Source organism: Eutrigla gurnardus (genome assembly GCF_963514095.1).
Source record: "Eutrigla gurnardus genome assembly, chromosome: 23".
NCBI classification, from domain to species: domain Eukaryota; kingdom Metazoa; phylum Chordata; class Actinopteri; order Perciformes; family Triglidae; genus Eutrigla; species Eutrigla gurnardus.
In genome coordinates, this window is record NC_139934.1 from 14,058,825 (window position 1) to 14,079,374 (window position 20,550).

The 20,550-nt window shown below is 42.4% G+C and overlaps 2 protein-coding genes across 2 annotated transcripts in view; both read right to left on the reverse strand.

Moving 5' to 3' along the window:
* The window catches only part of tbc1d14 (TBC1 domain family, member 14), a 31,721-nt gene extending 26,278 nt beyond the window's left edge, over positions 1-5,443 (reverse strand). Inside the window, exons 1-2 of the mRNA XM_084003181.1 lie at positions 4,977-5,443; positions 1,900-2,656 (exon numbers count right to left, since the gene is read on the reverse strand). Coding sequence (XP_083859307.1) covers positions 1,900-2,656; positions 4,977-5,025 — 806 coding nt within the window. The 5' untranslated portion in view covers positions 5,026-5,443. The remainder of the gene's footprint in view (positions 1-1,899; positions 2,657-4,976) is intronic.
* A 1,080-nt stretch (positions 5,444-6,523) lies between these two features.
* On the reverse strand, positions 6,524-20,310 carry kiaa0232 (KIAA0232). Its single transcript, XM_084003438.1, has 8 exons — positions 20,027-20,310; positions 17,423-17,986; positions 16,659-16,799; positions 14,843-14,912; positions 14,654-14,738; positions 11,132-14,504; positions 10,855-10,963; positions 6,524-10,227 (listed from the first exon to the last, which is right to left on the reverse strand). The coding sequence occupies exons 2-8, from the start codon at positions 17,657-17,659 to the stop codon at positions 10,211-10,213; spliced, it is 4,032 nt and encodes a 1,343-aa protein (XP_083859564.1). The 5' UTR covers positions 17,660-17,986; positions 20,027-20,310; the 3' UTR covers positions 6,524-10,210.
* Positions 20,311-20,550: the final 240 nt, after the last annotated feature.

Genomic DNA, 20,550 nt, shown 5'->3' on the forward strand with positions numbered 1-20,550 from the left:
TTAATGGCTACATGTGATCAAGGCCAATTAGTGTGAAACCAACTGTAGGACCACTTCAAGCTCCAAACCAGCGTGGCTAATTCTTCTATACGGTTTAACTTCCTCATCAACAGTCATTGTCATTCGTCGTCACAGCCAGAGCAAACTGCATCACGGCTGTATGTAAATGACTAGAAGAGAAGTCTTTCTGGATAAACAGAAACTGCTAACGAAGGATCTGACGGCCTTGTTGACTTTCAATAGGTTGACTTATGACCTAGCTGCTCTGCTGGCTGATTGGTTGTCGGTGTGCTTCGTACAGTTTCTTTGATAATTCTTTAAACTTATGACATTTTCTTTCTAAATGTTGGACTTGACAGTATTTTGTGATTCTTCTTTGTTTTTTATTTTTATTCTTCTGAAGCAGGCTCTCTTGTACAACGGTGTATTCAAGCCGTTATAGATTAAAAATGTTTTATTACAGAGCAGGGGAAGGGAGGTAATATTTAGAGAGAAAAAAATCATTAAAAATCATACATTTAGGAGAATTCTCTCGGGCGAGAATAGTGTATTATTTGATGATCGAGTCTGATTCGACTGTTAACCTCACAGTCAAATCGTCACAGTGACGGGAAAATATGGTAATAAAATAAACATTCATTCATCATCATCATCATTTATAAATACCAAAAATGGCTATCTCAAAAAAATAGGGAAATAAATCTGAAATCCTCAGACTCTGATACTTGGGGTGCTATAAAATAACTTTGGATATCTACAGTCGATACAGTAAAAATGCTGGTCTGTATGTGCTCAATTCAAATGTACCAGTTAGTGTCAGGGTTTTTCCTTCCCAGCAACCAAAACATCAAATAGAGAATGTGATTTCCCAGAGAGCGTTAAGCTCAGACGCAGCTGAGTTTAATAAAATGGTTGCGGATTAATTTTCTGTGGATGTATTTTATAGTTTCAGCGTTTTCAAAATACTTCATAAAAATCACTGAAAATCACAGACTGAGGACACCCAACAGATAATCGAAGAAAGATTAGTTATGAATATGCTGCTGCACTCTTGGCAGGGCAAAGCTGCCCACCCTGCAGTGATAACGGACAGGAAGAGGTGCAGCGTGTCGATATCTGGAAGGTAAAACGACTCCCCCAGCTGCTTGTCTGCAACCATCTTGCAGTTATCTAAGAGGAAGGAACACAACGCTCCCGGTCACACAGATACAGAATTGGGAAGTAACACTTCACATGCAACAGCATCCTCTTTGCTAACGGAGCGGCAGTAGAATGATGCTTAGATTCAAACCTGTCCCACTACACTGAAGAGATTCCTCAGCCCGGACGGCGATGGTGGGATTTGGGGTTCTGGGACGCTGATGGACCCCTGATGTATAACGACCACGTGGGTTTTCTTCAGCTTGGTTTCGTCAGCCAGGTTTTATTGCATGTGTTTGTCTCTGTGGTTAATCCTCCTATTCTGGGTGAGCTCTAACATGCAAGAGTGTTGGGAGGGGTGAGGGATGTCTTGGCTCAACGAGGTTTGGAAAGCAACTTTGAGCAACGTCTACTTCTGTAAGGCCTTCGACAGAGAGTGATGACAGGAAGTGCAAAACGGATAACCATCTCGCAATGCTTCGTTTCTATTTTACAGAATCCTTATTTTTCTTTAAAAAAAAAGACAAATGAAGGATGCTTTTTCTCTTGTATCCAAATGTGATACAGATGAAAATACATTTAGACATTTAAACCATGTTAATGTTAAATATCTAAATCTATCTGAAAGTGTCATATTTCTTGCTTAAAACCAGCAATAAGTGAATGATCCTCATGTAATCAGGAGTATGGAGTCATGTGTTTGTAGTTTAAATAACAGTCGACATGAAACTTAATGAAATGCTTATATTCTGAACATACCTGTTGAATAAACTTGCTAGAGGTCCCAGTTTCTTCTGTCTTCCATCCTCTTCCTGTTGCGTGACACCAGATCCCGGATGCAGCCGCACAGGACTCCATAAGTCTCTGGGCGTCCCCGGTGACGGCGACAGCGTTGCGTCGGAGAAATGGACGGTACCGCTGTCGTCCGTCTCCAAGGTAACGATGGCGCTGGAGTCAGAGGTGACGGTGAAATCCAAGATGTCTTCGTTGGAGACCGATAGCTCGGTGCTCATGCTGGACACGCTGCACACGGAGATGTCGTCGCTGCGGTTTAAAGCCACGCCCCCGAGACCCACCCCCGTGGTGGCGGATAGTCTGAGGGCGGGGCTAAAGAAGCGGGTGGAGTCGTACCCGCTGCGGGGGAAGGTGGAGGATTTACGGATGGCGTTTCCATCAGAGGGATCGTCATCCAAAGTTAAAGTGGCGGGAGAGTAGGGACTGGAGTCCGGGGTAAAACCTCCGTCGCCTGGGCGTTGGTGGAGGATGGGTTCTGGAGGGTTGATCTCCAGGGTTGGGATACCCGAGTCCTGGGAACTCAGGCTGTGGCTGTCCTGGTTCAGGTCTGAGCAGCTTTTCTGGGGGCTGCAATAGTAGATGGGGGTGGAGGAACAGGATGGCTTGTAACTGTGGTGAGTGGTGCTGGGTTCATGGTGGTGGTTGGTGTGATCGGGGAGGTCGGAGGTCGGAGGGTCTGTCACCACACAGCCATTCTCCACTACCGCTTCTCCAGGCACACCTGCAAAACCAATATGAGATTCAGTGCATATTCATGAACTTAAAGTAAAAATCCTGTCATTATGAAAGTTCAACTTGATTAAAGTTAATATTTCAGAACCGGTTTCCATCTGCTTAGAACCGATATTAATATCAATGAGCAGGTTCCTCATTTGTTTCCATCTCATTCCCATCAACAGTTCCACTGACAGCAGCAGTAAAACACAGACATTTTGGAGTCAATTTTTACTTATTTTTGTATTTATTTTTTAAATCGACTTAATATTTTTATGAGGAAGGAGATGCATGTAGTACATTTGTTAGGCCTCAATTACAAATACTTGATTATTGATGCATCTTAATTGGTATCTTAGTATGTTTTAATGTGAATTTATGTTACTTATTTTCTGGTTCCACAGTTCTTTGATTTCAGCTTCTCATGTTTACTGTGAAGCACACTGATATCCTCCATATATATATATATTATTATATACAATTAGTTACACCAAACAGGATTCATTCATTAATGGATGGACTATTTAAATAATTGATGATCATTTATCAAACATTACTGCAAAGAGAACATTGTTGGGTTGTGGACTGTAGCTCTGAGAAGTCATTTGAAGACGTCACCTCTGAGGAATTGTGATTAAGGCTAATTAGCAGCCGTGCCCAGAGCTCGTTTTGGCCTCGGAGCATTTTAATCCAACTGTGAATGTGATGGCATTTTCCATTATGACATTTTATAAACTATAGTCATCAATTTACTAAAGTAAACGTATAAAAAGTTATGACAAGGTCATCTCTAGGAAATACAAGCTCACTTTGGGTCGACGAGGGAGTGAGATAAACTGGGTGTGGAAGCCTTGAGAGGTGAAAACTAATCCCACAGTAACCAGTCTGTAACTGGAGTGTGTGTGTAATGTGAACAGGGCCCCAGTAGGGATACATCATCCATTACCACCAGCTGGGAAGCTAAGCTAAAGCAAGTGTCAGTATCCCTACCACACCTGTTTCACACTTATCGACCATTTCTTCATCATAGTGCGTCTCCTGTATGTGAAGGATTCCCAACAGGAAATACTGTGTAACAGTGAGGGCCTTTTAAAGCACACACACAGGGTCAAATAAATACACCTTTAAAAGACAACAGCGCCTTGTGCTTGAGACACAAAGCCAGATTTTTACCCAAGCTTGAAACCCTGACCTCCAGGTTGTCATGTGAGTCGGGCAGACTTTGTCCCAAAACATAACAGAATGGTGCTGTGCCACTGTGGAAATAATCTACAACCAGAGCTCACCTGAAACGTCAGAATCTGAACAAACTAACTATTATAATCACGACCTTCTGCTGGAAAAACTGCCATTCTTTTTTAAATGAACATTTGATTATAAATGCCAACCCACAAGGTTTCCACCACAAAGCATGACATGTATTGGCAGTGAGGTGTAAGGCCACACCAACAACGACGTGCAGGTTCTTGATAAAAACAAAAGGTATTGTCTGCTTAACTGAAACACCCATACGAGTACACACGCACAAAAATCTTGTTCTGCGAGTCATGACGATTATCATTAGTATCACTTTTAAATCAATGTGGGCAAATGCTTAAGCCGTTTCCTCAGAAAGTGGTTCTCCGTTTGGTTTCAGACACAATACACATTTGTGATCCGCAGTCAAAGGTTGGAATGCATGGTGTGATGCGTGTAATACGGGGCACATGACAAGTCCCTGGGGTTCCCAGACCCTTTTTCAATTCCTGTTATTTTCAATGTTCAGAACCGCTTCCTAAATACAGACTTGCACATACATCTTGCAGGACAGCGGTGGGCCATGAACAAGTCCTAAAGTAGAGAAAAGTTCATATTATATGAGCAAGTGCAGCTTGCCAATGAAGGCTGCTTGGGTTTCAAGTAATTATTATTATTAATGAAGGCTGCCTTTAACAATAAAAACATGTTTTACTATGTCTTAGCCAGTAATTGAAATGTATTAAATAGAGTGTTGTGGCCGAATCAATACATGTTTTCAAACAATTAGTAAAAGTATAATATCTGTGTGGTTAAAAGTTAAATGTTTTCTCTCACAAAGTGGCCGTTAGTATATTAAATGTACGCCGAATTAAAGCCTGGCTTCAGGTGATTCACACAATGCTACACATCATGGTGGATCCACTGTGTAAACGTGCAACAATCGAGGTCGTATTTAACTCGTAGCGTTTTAATACGCAGTTTGGCGTGACCTGTAATGTCACCGGGGAGAACACATGCGGCATGAGGGCGCAGTTCTAATAGCAGGTAAACACAGAGGAGGTATGTGACAGCTCGTCACGGTAGCCTACCGCAGCCGCTGTCTCTCCGGTCCCGGGTACCGTGGGTCGTGTTCGCCATGTTGCCGCCGGTTGGTGCTACAGGTGGGTGGCAGGTCGCCGCCGGCTGGAGCGGTGCATGATGATGCCGTGATTAACTGCCGCACCACCCTCGACTCCCTGCCTCCTCAGCGCCGCTCGGAGAACGCAAACAGCCCCGGCGTGAGTTGATTCTGTCGGCAGGAAACACACACGTTCACCTCAAGAGGGGGACGAGGAGGGCAAAGTGTGGATGCTGGTAAACACAAACACCGCGTCACACCGACGCCGACTCAACGGTGCGGAGCGGCGCTTCCTCAAGTGCAGTCGAATTAAGTTAAAGTACGACGGACGTGTGTTCGCTCGTCGCACCGGGAGAGGAAACGCGGCTCCGCTGTCGTAGCAACGAGCACACTTCACAAGTTCATCCCCGCGTCGTTAACATCTCGTACCTGTGTTGACGCTTCCGCCGCCATTTTAAAAATCAAACTTATACCGTGAGTGAGACGTAATCGAGTCGAGAATATTCACCGTCGATGGATTCACCTGTCTGGAACGGAAGGCATTAATAATCGACCTCGCAGCGGAGCACAGACCTCAGACCTGTCCTACAGAGTGATGAGGGCGTTGTGTTTGGATGGATTCCCAAGAACTGCAGTTGTTACACGAGATTTGCAAACATTTTTAATTCCATGTGTATTATATCTAGTGTTTTTATTTTCAGGCCCCAAAGTAGTATGTTCTGCTTAGATATTCCTAATATCTTGATTATACAAACATTGTTCCTAAATGTACTTTATTGGGCAGTAAAATTGCAATACTGACTGAGACACATACTCCAGGTCCTGACCCATCTTCCATCAGTCAAATCTTTTCATCTACAGCTCATATTTTACTGGTGACTGACAAAAAGAGAAATAAGTAGAATGAGGAACCGTTAAACAATGAGTGACTAGCTCGTATTTCAAAGGTCAACAACGGTCACTTTGGCTAATAGTTTCTTTATAAGATGACAATACAATCAACTTTGGGACATTTACTTTACTAAACCTCCCCAAAAATGTCAAAACAAAAGTATTCAAAACGTGCATAGGAATTTCAGTCTAGGCATTATACTATCACTTAATTACCAGTATATGTAGAATATACCTACACGTGTCAGATAGATTACCTTATTTTGATTTTAAAGTATACCCTGATTAGTGATGGTGACATTATTTCAGTTCAACATATCGGATGGATGCTGCTAAATTATTTAAATTTGAGTGACAAACCACACAAAAAATGGATCTCTCTTAAAATGTTTGAAGCCTGTAATAAAATATGATGAAGCATGAATAGAAAATGAATAAAGCCTGATGTGAACGAGCTAGCTGTTCCTCTTCCAGCATCGTGACCCTGCCCTCTAGTGTCATGATGAGGTCATGGATTTGTAATGTGAAGCTGCTTTGGCTTCCTGTCTCAGTCGTCACCACCTTCGGCAAATACACTCCATTTGAAAATACAAAAATACATAAATAAACACAGGGGAATTCATAGGCTGAGGTTTGGTTTATTCCTTTATTAGATGTTAAGAAAATCCACAATGAAACAAAATAATTTACTCAGGGTGTACATGAAATTAGAACAACACCGCTACTCAGGACTGATGGGATTCAGGAACACAGGGGAAGGGTGAAGGAGCGTTTAGGTGGAAATGAAAAGATGAGGAAAACTCAAGATTTCAGTGCTGGATATGTTCTATGTTCTTCAGACCACAGTGCAATCGAAACTCAGCGACCCCGTCAGTGTCGTTCCAAATGCACGTACCCTAACTGAATGCCATTTTCTCGTCATACACGTTTTTTCTATTTTTGTTTTTTTTGTTTTGTTTTTTTTGGACACGGCCTATCAAAATGGAAGAATTAAATGGAGAAAGGTGTGATGCATTCCTTTCAACTCCCATTTAAGTGCTTTTTGTGACTCAGCTTCTTGCACACATTCACTCACAGATTCACAGTCACAACATTCTTTCACTGATTTAACCTCACTTGTATTTTTTTTTTCTTTTAAACCAAAAATATTTAGTTAAATCCAACATAAAAAAGAAAACAAGTGTGATGTTTGCATGCTGCATTTTTTTTTAGAGACAGTCTATGGTTTGTTTTCCTCAGGCGTCCCTCAGTCAAAAATAATCAACATGCAAAAATAACTGAATGACTTCTCTCCATATATTCTTGAATGTTTACATGCGCCAAGGTATTGCATAGGACTCGGGGCTCTTGAATCCCCTCCACATTGCTTATGCAATCTACAATGGCTTGGTTCTTTCCCCCCTAAAACTACAGCTCTAAGTTAAAGACAGTCGAGGCGACCGTCTGGTTTGCTTGTAAAGAACTAGAGTTGTTCCAATACAAATATAAATATGAGACATGCCTCTGATGCAGCCTAAAAACCTGGATCGTGTATCGGCGAAACCATGTACCGATCCGAGATTACGTTACACTGTTTGCCAGCTGAGCTACGCTACACTCGACCGACCCGATGCGACTCACATCATCCGCTCCAGAAAAACCGATCACTGCGTACAAAATCGATTATTGGAGTAGCTCACTCGTTAGTAATCTTGCTCCCTTCTCGAGAGTTGCACACGTGCATTACAGATTGGGCAGTTGCTAATGGAGAGGGCAACATCAGCAATTTGGAAATATTTGACAAATGGAAAATCTGTCAAACGAGAAAATAAAATGGCATTCATTCTCTGTTGTTAATGTCTTGAAGATAGTTTAACCTGAGCCAGGCCATACAACGACAGCAGGGTTAGTAGTATACAGCTGTTAAAAAAGAAATATATATGTCTGTTTTTCAACACTGGCATCGGATCAGTACTTAGGATTAGCCGATACGCAAGTTCAGGAATCGGAGAAAAAACTGATATTGGAACATCTCTAGAAAGAACTTCCATCTATAATTTCTGCTCTACAATCAAAGAAAGGTTTTACATTAATGCATCAATGCACTGTCACAGGTCTGAGTGTAGATGACGCAGTATGCTTATATTAAAAAATTCCTGAGTGTCTGATGACTGTCAAATATAGGTGACGAGACCCTGAAGTTTGGTAACCTTTCAATCAGCTCTTCGGGGGTCCTTTTTAATTGAAGCGGCATTGGATGGAACGAACCATGGGCTTATGTGCATATAATGTTTGCATTTTTAAACAAGGAAGCCATTTCCAAAGCCTTGCCCGCAATAGAGACACCTTCACCTGCGACAGTGCATTACACAGAGTCTGCTCACACATGTTTAATTGCCCATTAATGGAGGGAGGATTTTAGTCATCTGTGCTTCAGTTCCATAATGTGACAAATAAGTCACCCTGCTACAGTCCACATAACCTGTTTTAATCAGAAGGGGAAAAGCAACAAAAATAGCAGGTATTAATAAATTCACTATTTAATTAAAGCACAGGTCTCAAGAAGGGCCAGTCCAACCACACTGAAAGGGTTTTTATAGCTAATCATTTACGGGTGTGTTTCAAATTTAGGGGGTGCTAATGCATTTGCATTTGTGAATGTATGTCTCAACATACATTTAAGTTTCTCTGAGATAAAGTTCTAGGACACTCATTCTGAACCAGTGCCTTAACAAGTTCTGTTGCCAACACACACAAACACACACACACACACACACACACAGTGAGACATTACTCAATATTTCAACAAGATATATTGTAAACCAAAAAAAATAAAAATAAAAACACACCTCATAAGGAGAGAAAAAAAGCATTTGTACCTTAGTGTTATTATGCCATGTTTTTGGTTTGACCACCACCCCACCACTTGTTATACATCCGTTTATTTGCAGCATGGACAATTAACAGTCAATGCTGATTTTGTCCTTTCTGCTCAGGACGACTAGCTGAATAGATGTGTACACGGTGGGAAGTATTCCTGCTTCGGCTATCACAGGCCCGACAACTAAGAGGTTACCTTCAAATAAAAACCAAGCCACATTGAGCAAAAGCCGTGATCAGGCGAAACTTTTTTTTCTTCTTCTTTTTTTTTTTTTACAATTTTCGCAAACAGGTATTCATGGAGTCTGACTGTCTGGACTACAAATAAAACTAGGCTATGCCATCTACTTATCACAGCCATATTATGGAACTGCAACTTCAAAAGCGTTTTGAACATATTTATAGCACCAAATAGTCTGTACCATAGAAATGACAAGAAATTAAAACAAAGTTTCATCAGTTGCAATACAGGTGTTTGCAGAAATGGCTGTAGTCATATCTTTTCTTGATGGGTCTTTACCCCCAAAACAAACTTTAAACTGTTTTCCCAAATAATTTTACAGCATTGCATTTCAAGTAGATTATTAGTATTTTTCCAAAAAACTCTGTTTGATTTCTTGTTTTTTTTATTTTTTAAATTATTTTTTTATCATTATTTTTGCCTCACAAACCATACTATGTCTACTACTAGCTTTAGACTATCACCATTCAAAAATCAGACTCATTTATTATAACTTTTTCAAACATGGGGAATTTGGGGATGTTGAGAAGAAAACTGCACTCATTCTCTAATTCACATTCAGAACGTCATCCAAACACACTATTTAAATTAAACTCTCAAACTCTTACACAACTCAAAAATCTCAACATCCTTATAATATCTTTCTGAACACAAGATGGAAAGACAGGATGCGACAGCAGTCGTTTCACACAACATTATGTTCAACTAGAAAAAGAGGAGTGAGACTGGCTGGACGAACATACATGCACAACCATTCAGATACCACCAACTACCAGTATCTTAGCTCAAAAGCAAAACGGTGGGAACAAAACGAACGAGGATAGAACAAAAGATTGTCCCTACTACCTAACTGTGAGACTTGAATGAGGACCAGTGTACAGAAGAATCAAATGAAACAAATTCTACAATGCACATCTGCACATTGCATCACTCAAAGACAGAACATATTTTTTGAGTTTTCCTTATTTTCTCTCACTTTTTGTTGATCCGATTGCTGATTACACAAGGTTTTAAGTTAGTAAATGAAAACCAGCAGGGTTATGTGTGGGTTTTTTTTTTTTTTTTTTTTTCTTGGAGGGGTGTGTCAGAAAATTAGCCTACATTAGGTTTCCCAGCTCTGAGATGACCCTGAATCTTTGCTGGTTGAGGTCCAGTCACAAAAGGAGAGGATGGTTTCCTCTCCATGACAGATGTCCTCTGCAAAACTGGAGTATTCAAATGTTGCTGCTCCCTGGAGAGAGAAGTCAGGCAAAATTATAAGACTGTTGATCACGTACCAATGCTGCATCTTGGCCATTCAAATGTGTGACCCAATTAAGGTTGGCTCAATCCTTACAGGTAATTGAAATGTGAGTATTGTGTGAATGCAATCGTTTTGCATGCGGGAGGCAGGACACAGGAGTTTTGACTGCCTTCTTTGGGCTTGTTGGCTAAATGTAAACAAGTGCTAATATATTAGCATTTTACCACTGCTACACTAATACAGCAGCTAGCTGAGGACAGATGATGACATACACTATGGTGCATGGCCATTGTCAGTGAATGCAGTGAATAATGTTTCCAGTAGATTTAGAATGTATGTATGTATATAACAGGATGTTGACGTTCCACAATGTGGGACCCCATGTAAGGAAAACAACAGATGAAATGAAACATAATTCACATAACTTACAAGCCCGGCCAATAAGCTGCAGTGAGCCATAGTGATGTTGGAAATATGACACATCAGGAGAATACTGTGATTCAAATTAAACTGAATCTGATCAAACTGAAAGCGATCTGTATTGAATCATTACTTGGTTGTAACTGTATATCAAAACACCAGGTATAGAGAATAATATTGAATTGTACGGTTTACCTGTACACTGAGATCCAGGGAAAAGGGGGGAACAGAGTGAGTTGTGCCACCAGCACTCGTCATGCTGGTTTCCAGTTCCTCCCTGTCCACTTATACTTAACAGAGGGAACTAAACAAGACAATTGAGAAGTGGTTAGCATGTTTCAGTAAACACTTCCAGAGACATCACAGGTGAAACACATTTTACAGCTTTATAGATCAAACTTTTGTTAAAATCTATAGCTCATTGATCACAAAACATTGATAATCTTAGGAGATAATTTTAAGAAACCCTCACCTCTGGCACATCTCCAACAAAGTCGTAAGCAATCCCATACTTGGGGATTTGACCTGCTGGCGCAGATAAGCAGGACTGCTTTTCTCCTGGAGATTCCTCTTTTTGAATCTTGCCGTCAGAGATGTCAGTCTGTCCATCTGCAGTTGATGCAGCTTCCGCCATTTTGCAGTCCAAGCAAATCTCTTGCTCAGCAATTGGCAAGAGGGTACTGGAGCCTTCCTGTGAATCCAGAGAGGTCTGGGCACTCTTCTCCATGCCAGACTTCTTTAATCTGGGTAAGAATTTACCAGATTCCAGTTCTGACTTCCCGTAATAAGGGCCCTCACATTCGGCATCCTCCTCCAGAGGTTTGAGATCTGCCTGAGGATCATCGAAGACGTCCAACGGCGTCTGGACGGGAAAACTCATCTCCTCCTTGTCAGTCTCAGCCTCCGAATCACTCACTCCACCAGGAGATAACTCGGAGGCCGATATTGGTCGGAAATGAGTCCTGGGGGAAATGCGAATGGCCCTGTACTGCGTCCGGTTGATGCCATATATTCGTTGGTGGAAGGTTTCATTCTCAGAGTCCGAGCAAAGAATAGATTTGGGCTTGAACCCTGGACTGAATGAAGCCATGTCCTCAGGCTCAAAAGAACACTCAACATGGAGGACTTGAGAGAAGGGATTGTTCAGGTTGAAGGATGCAAACGGATATTCTAAACCTTGCTCCTCGCTATGCAAGCCTCCGTAAGACCCAAGCAAATCTTCATGGAAGATGAAAGAAAATCCCTTATTCAATCCATCTCCGCCTCCTTTAATGGCCTGTTCACTCTGCCCAAAAGACACAAGAGGCCTCCACAGGGGCCTATGCCCAGGAGCAAAGCAGCTGCCAGTGTTCATGAACACATCTGTGCCAGTGATGGTAAGCATATCTGAGCTGGAAGCAGATGCAGCTGCAGCGGCACACTGTAGCAGGCTATCTTGGGTGTCACTTGGTGGCACAACAGCCCAATTCTTATCGCCGCTTATCGTCTTCAACTCTCCATACACCCCTCCCAGGATGAACGATGTATTCTCCTTGTCAGAGTTCAAGTCCCAGGGCTTGGACGGAGTCATGTAATCCCCAGCACCATCTACCTTGGAGAGTTTGTTTTTGGCTAAGTCCTGTTCTTCTTTCTTGCCTTCCCAAAGGTGATACTCTGACCGCTGCACTGCTTTTTTCTGAGGTCCCTGAATCGGTACTCCTTTTGTCTGCACTTCCAGACAGCTGCAGCAGTAACCGCTTGGCTTATCTGGGAATAGCCCATCGCTTGGTTTTTCTGCTCCTTGCTTTGACATTACAGATTTGTCATATCCTATTGCAGTCCAAATGTCCTTTATTATCCCTGAGCTGTAGTCATCACCGTGTTGTATCGCGTTGTCCGAAAACATGCCAGTGCTGTACTGTTTACTCTCAACCTCTTCCAATGCTATACCACAAATGGACTCCAATTTAGATTTTTTGGTGAAGGTCTGATTGGCTGCTGTACTAACACTGACCTCCTCACACTTAGGGCCAGAGTCTTCTTGCAAAAAATCCAAGATTTCATCCTCCAGATATGTACCAGAGAGAGGAGGGATTATACAATCAATCTCTTCGTTACCAATTTGAGCAGTATCCTCTGTTGGAAAATGTCCTTGCTCGTTGTCTGAACGAGTCTCTTCTGAATGTGACCACGGACTGCAAGTTCGTGTTGAAAGGTTAGAACAGTGTTCAGTTTCGTCAAAGGCACTATTTTTGGTCCAAATTAGCAAACGAGACTGTTTATTAGAATGTGGGTCGAGACAGCTGCTGGAATCTGTGTTGTTTTCATGACCAACGGTGAGTGAGTCGCGGGGAAAAGGAAAAGTGGGGCTGTCAGACTGCAGCTCAAAAAGAGAGAAGCAGGATGAGTTCAAACCAGATGGTTCACTGGTTGCTTCAGGGACAAGTGGCTCCTCCAGACTTCCAGATAGTTTGCTCAGGGTGAATGAAACACTATCAAGGAGGGGGGAGAGTCGAATGGGAGAGTCTCCTACAAAGCTTTCTCCATCTATATCTTCTGACGTCGATGGTGAATAACACCCCCACACTCGAGGCATGTTTTCAAAATCCTCCATTAAGAATCCAACGCATCCTGAAGCTTCCTGCGAGTCTGCCCGTATTGCACTTTTCCCTTGCTGCTCAAGGCCATCTAACACTAAACAACATTCTGCCTCAACGTCTCTTTGCTCTTTGCTTTTTTGTCGAATCATGCTTAAGATCCGACTCTCTTGTATAGAGTCTGAGGCACTAGTATCCAATATGGATTGATAAATGTCAACTTCATAGAAGTGAGTGAATTCAGACAGATGCTTGTCATCTAAATCTCTATCCTCTGGCTGAGGGCAGCTTGAGGTCCCAGTGAGTTCAACAGCTTCATCTTCTGCTTCGCCAGGCCCTTCCACAAAGTGCCCATCCACAAACGAGCCTGCTGCTAGGTATGCTCTCTGGTAGCTCTCATTGGCAATGCAGATCCCCTGGATTCTCTCCGGCAGCCTCTCCATGTCGGCTGACAAATCAAAGCCATCGGGTGAGTCTACCTTGTTTCGATATTTTGTTTCCAGCTTGCTTTGTCTGCTGCTGAAAGGTACAAAATACTCTGTGATGGGCTCAGTGTACCAAAGTGGCTCCTCCATGTATTCTTTTTTGTTTCTGGCCTCAACTCCGGACTCTTTTGCCTCCTTCCAGCCTGGATCTTTACGAATCTCCTTCAGAGCTCTCTTCCCCTTTTTGTAAAGCTGTGGTTGTTTGGCAGCACCAGTGGCGCTGCTACTGCTCCCTCCTGTGTTTCTTCGCTCCTCTTTGTCGATTACCCCCACCTGCAGCTTCCCCTGCCCACTGTTGCGTGGCCTCTTATTCTTTGCAGCCTCCCTAGATTTGTGCCTTATTCTAACTACCTTGCTTCTGGATGACTTCAAGTCACCCTGGTTCCCGCTCGAGCTTGAGCCTGCCTCACTAGAGCCAGAAGACCAGGATCTGGGTCTGTATTTGCCCTCAGATCTGTGTCTCATCTGTCTCTTCGAGTGGACGGTAGATTTCTCCTCTGCAGCTGCGCCACCATGGTATCGATTCTCCTTCTCTTTCTTGCTTCGTCGTTGCTGGCCTCTCTCTGTCACTGTAGTGATGGTACCACACGCGTCGAGGTTTCGCTCCTTTGCAGCCTCACCTTCACTGTTGCAATCTTTTGGGGAAGAGGTGTCTGTGCTGGTCTGTGGGGCTGCAGAGGATGATGAACTTGAGTATGCGCAGGCCTTAGCCTTGTTCCACACCGTCATGATCTCTTGGAGACAAACAGGTTTCTCTGACAAAGAAGGGAAGGCTTCATAATACCTGCAGTCACAACAGACAAAGAGGAAACTTGATTTAAATGTATTCATAGCAGTAGAGTTTAAATAAACAAATTAATGGGGATGTGTACTGCCATACATTTTTGAAAAAATACATATTCATAGATCCACAATATCAATGTTGTAGCTTACATTTCCACCTGGTCCTTTGAAGAGGGGGACTCAGCTCGCTCTGGAGACTGAGAGCCATCAGATTTCTTCTGAATCTGTTTTTCCTCTGTAAAAAGCATTGAACATTAAGACATCGTATTAGAACACATTCCACTACTATTTATTTTTTTATCACAAAGTTCGAGTTAAGTTAAAAGGTATTAAACGAACCTTTCTGTTTGTTTTGGATGTCCTTTAGTTTAGAGCAAAGCTCTTCAACCAGGCTCTCAATTCCAGAGTTCTGCACAAATGAGAAAGACAAAAAACAGACCGTTGAGAACTCAAACTAATTATTATGAACAGCTGATATAAATGTTATTACATGATGTACTCATATACTTGTGAATGTGACAAAACATTGAGCTTGATTAATTAATGGGAAAAAGTTGTGTGCAGCATATGAGTAAAAGAAAACAGTTTACACATCTGAAGACTTCAAAATTTAAAAAACAAATTTAGAGCATTTCTTCTTAACTGAACATAAAGCTTCACAAATTGCCTCTTATTCACCAAATCACACACACACACAGTCACAGATGGTGGCGGTTCAGTGGTTCATTGTGTGGTTCAGTGTCTTGCTCAAGGACTGTTCAAGATGTGGACAGAAGGAGCCGGGTATCAAACCACCACCCTTGTGATTAAAGGATGATCTATCCTATTAGAGTGATATACTATAGTGATCAGTCAACTTAATAAAATCCTGCCCGGGTATTTTAAGGGGGGCACAGAACACCAACTCGAGGAAGAAAAACAAAAACATCGTCTTACTCCAAAACATGTCTGAGGCAAGAATGCAGTTCAAAACTACACTGACCCCTAATGTGACCCTAAAGAAAGAATGAAAGGCATGCGGCTGACACAAGTCAAGCCAGCTGACTTGTGAGGACATAGGAATGCTCAGCCATGACTGTGCTATATTTAGCTATGGTTAAGAAATGTTTTTAAGAAAAAGTAAAAATAAAAGTGCTAAACAACAGCACAAGTGATTGCCTCACCATGTTTTGAGACACTGAACATTTACTACATATCCGGTGAGCTTAGAAGTAGATACTGATATTGAAGTAAATTGCCTCAAACAAATCTCAACATAGCTGCTCATCTGTACCAGTCTTGCCAGACACTTTAGCTCAATCATTTCCTGTTCACACTCACAAATATATTCCTTACCATGCCACCTCATGAAAAGCAAAGCAAAGTTTTCTCCTGCCCTGCGTTTCCTCTTGCATCATTGTGCTAATGCCGGTCAGCTGACAGCCGACCGACTCCGCTGCTCACTGCTGCAATCCTGTGCAGCGTGCTGGTTAAAAAATAGACTGCAGAATCTCATCCCCGGAGAGGAGCTCAACACTCCTCCTCTTGCCTCGCAGACCCTTCCCCCTATCCTCCCTCCAACTTTATATTCATTCTTAACTAAATCACACCTCCTTTACTACTGCTGGCCACTGACAAAAATGTCAGAAAATCCCTGAGTAGCTTTTTCAGTCACACAAAAAGGTATGGAATAACATTAATATACTTCTAGGATAAACGCTTACACAAAAGACACTCCATTTTGAAGGTCAAGTATTATAAGGGAAGATTGATGTCATTAAATCATTTTAAACTACTTCCTTTATACAACCTTTCAAATGAAAACTAACTGAAGGTGTGGCCACCCACGCAAATGAGGTGACGTTGAATAAATACCATGCCTTATTTAATGCTTTAGGCTCCCATATTGACATACCTTTATTCAGTGTCTATTCAACATGATTTATTCAATGAATATCTGTACGACAGGAACTTAACAAACAACAAGGAATAATGTAACAAATTCCCTGACATGCCAAAAGTTTCATATAAGACGAGGCAGACCAAATGGTTCTTGCTTCAATGCGCTTGTTTGCATTCCTCCAAAGCTAAAAGTAAAAGTTAATTAACACTATCCTCACAAAACCAAGAGAATCACAGAATTACAACAGTCAGGCTGAAAGATAATGATGCTTACTTCATCAGATGCAGAGCGGAGGCATTGCACAGCAGCTTGCTTCTTAATTTCCTCAAGACTCAGGTCAGTCCCTCCTTTCTTCTTACTCTTGCCCCATTTCTTCCCAGTTCCCTTCTCCCAGCCCAAGAAGATGTCGTTTTCCTTTAATACAAACAAAGAAAATTCAGTCACAAAGGAAAAACTACTGTAAAGACAGTAAAACAAACATCTTAAAAGCATAAAAGTTTATACAAATGATAGAATAAATGTGCATAAACACCGCAGACTGCATATAGTCCTTTTCACACAGCCGTTAATGTTAGGGGGTACAGAGTTTCTCCTTCAGATTGCCAGCATGGCAGGACTACATTTATACACACTGGATGACGACGCTGTTGTGTTACACGTCACGGCTCTTTTGCTGTCGGAATGCAGGCATTCCATCTAAAAATCACACAATGGGACGGCATTATGCCACCGTTGTTTGTTTTGTTGTAAAAAAGCCAAACGGGTGTAATGGTGGATCTTCTCTACTGCTTTATGGAGGAATCTCTGTGTGTAAATGGCTTATGTCAGTTTAGTCAGTGGTACAAGTGCCATGATGTGAAAGAAAAGCCCCATTGTTGACCTCTCCTGGCAAATTGATGTCTTCCTCTAACGAGGTCATTATATACCAAATTCTCTTCCTGAATAAAGACAATTGCAAAACACAACAATGACAAGCACTTATTTTCTACACTTTTTGACTTGATTAAGAATCTTTCATTGAGGTTATGAGAGCCCACCTGGTCCTGCAGGTCATAGTCGTAACTGTCATGCAGGAGAAGGCTGAGGACGTAGCGGGTGTAAATCATGGCATCAATCCCGCACTTCTCAAGCTCCTGGCCCAGCCAGCTTTGCACTGGACCCAGCGACTGGAGCAGGGACATCTCTGAGGCAGACAGGGGGCCCACGAGGGGGTAGGGGCAAGAGAGGTTTTCAGGAGGAGCAGGACCGTCTGAATCGGTGCTCACTGGACGCATGGGACCTCAGGTGTTGGCCATTCTCAGATGAAGCAGCATTGTGATGGGTAGTTACTGTAGGGTGGTCGGTGGAGAAGGGTACAGAGAGAGGACGAGGCAGAACCTTGGGAAGAGGGGGCAATCACTCCAGCAGGACGCACTGAAGGGGCTCTACATGGGGAGGCATGTAGGATGTTTTATTATTGCTTTGAGCAAAAAGGGGATTTTACTCGTCAGGCATGGCTTGTGCTGCTGAAAGATTTCAGCTGCTGAGCAAAACACAGGACGTGTTTGCGCGTCAGTCGCAGAGGTCCATGCTGGGGGTACGTCTTACTTCACCGGCACAACCTGAAACAGAGAAACATGCATCAGTTTCTCTGAAATATTTGTTTCAATGCAAGCATTAAAAAAAAAAAACAAAGATAAAGTAAAAGACTTTATTCACAACCCCACCACAGAACCAATCAGCAAGATTTTAACCTTTTTTTATATTTAAATAATATAAAAGGGATCAGGTCACCATTTTAGGAATGGAAATTACGTTTTCTTTTATTTAAAAACAAATGTAAACACAGATCCTACCACAGCATATAAGCAGTGTTCCTTCTCCCACAGAATGTAGCCAAACTGTTCATAACCTCGCTTACCAACAAGCTAATGGGCTCCTGAGAGAGGATGCACTCTTAAAAGAATGTAATCAGTGGTCACAACCATGATTTCATGCAAAGCTCTCTTTAAAGTGATAAACGGGTTAATGGGCTGATGTACAGTAGTCACGTTTTTAAATGCAATGATACTCCTGTTAAAGGAAATGCAATAAATAAGTGGCAGGAGAAGTGGTCATAACCATGTCATTTCGAAACTGCTGGATACAACAGGGCTTCATAAAACAGGAAGCAACCTGTTGTGCATTATTCCCTTCATTACAATCATAATCAAGAGCTGCATAGTTTCAATTGTGAGTAATAAAACCAAATAAAGTCTTGGATTAGTGCTCGTGATAAAACAACACGAACAAGCAGTTAAGCATAACTCTGGGCAACAGGGGGACACTTGCTGTCAAGTGCATGTGTTTCATATGGCAGCAGCGGATTATGGGGCCGACGTGAAGAGCAAATGGAGGCTGCGCCGATTTGATTGGTTGTCCCGGTCGTCACTCAAACTGGGGATATTATAGGTTATCCACAGAGGCGTCAAAGGGCAATATAAGAAGTTTTGCCGTATGCAAGCTTGCTGTTTCAACAACCATCACCCTCCCATGAACAACATTGCCAGTTAAATAAATACAAATGGACAACAGCTGAAAGGTTATCTAGCTTCATCGATAAATGCTAATGCTAAATATGGCTGACCAGTGTCTACAACCCAGCTGTTCCTTGTAGGCACACTAGCCCCGGCAGCTACCTCTTGACTGCACTGGCCACATACCAAGTTTATCACACAACCCGTTACTTTAGGGATTTTTTCTGGTGATTGAAAGGAACAGAAATCATGCAGTTTGTGCAAAATATGTATGCTTTACCGACAGAACCGATATATTGCTGGGCTATGGAGTGCGGCAGCCAGGATATTTATTGAAGATTTAGTAACGTTATTGATGTCATGGTTATGACAATATATCACAGAATATGCGATTTGACAACGGCTGAAGTATCAACTAGCGTTGTTCGGACTTGTGGTATTAGCCTCGGTTAGCTAGCGTCACTTTACAGGCAAATGGCAAGGTTAGCTGGACCACCGACCTTTAACGTTAGCTAATGAGCTAAGTTAGCTAAGTTAGTAATAGCTACCGAGAGCTGCTCGTGTCTTGTCATTTGACAGTTTACTATTCTTTTTTTACGTCAAAAGCTAACGTTACCTGACATGCACCATTCAACTGAGGCGGGATAAGATACATTGCGGTCTAATTAATTTAACGCTAACCACGATGTCACCCCGTCCCCGAAAGACTAATGTTAGTTTGGTATGTCGGGCAGGTGAAGGGGGCTGCCTCTAGCTAACGTTATACAGTGACATTCGAGCTCTGACGGATCTCCATTGAGTAGTTAACAGTTAGCTAGCAAGCAGCTACACGCGCACGTTAGGCCAAGTCTGAACTTTGTGTCGGGGACGTAGCAAAAGTCAATACAATATTGCAAAGATTGCCAATTTAAGTTTAAACGAGCATTAGCTAACATTAGCTTTCACGTACGCTTGTTGTTGTGACCGAGGGGGAGGAGGAGCGGCAGCCTTGGTAGGCTAACGTTACCAGAGGACTGTCAGACGTTTCTTTTCAAAATGTACGCCATATCGTCATACAGCGATAGAGTAAGCTGACTACACACTAAACGGCAAAGAAACACTACAGTGCGACAAGAAAACTCCCGGCCGGTTCGCTGGTTTACCTACCTGCCGTGGGCTGAAGTAGAGAGGAGCAGCGAAAGGGGAGCGGCTATTTCTCTCCCGCTGCCGTTCCGAGCTCGAGCTCTGGAATCCGCTGCGGTAGCATCGCGTATCATGGACGCCGACAGAAATGGCGCTGTTTTCACAAACAGTGCTTCTTCAACAGCGTCAAGGAAACCGGCGACATTTCGGCTCAATCAGGAGGAAGGTCATTCCTCGATGACACTTAATACCCAGAACCACAATGTCCGCTCCCGAAAAGCCAGTTTCATTCAGAGAAGGGCTCTCAATGCGCCGCCCTCCGCGTTGGTATCCAGGCAACAAGGCTAACCTCTGCCGTCCTATTCGTATAGGTTTGATTCCTCCGCTTGGGTATTGCATCAGAAGCACAACTAGTACTCATTATTATCGTTTGTACTCAAACATAAGTCAAATGATGAATAACATTGAGTGAATGCAGACAATTAATTATCAATTCAATCATCTCTCTTTAGTTTAAGTTTTAGAGATATGTAGAAAAAAAAAAAAAA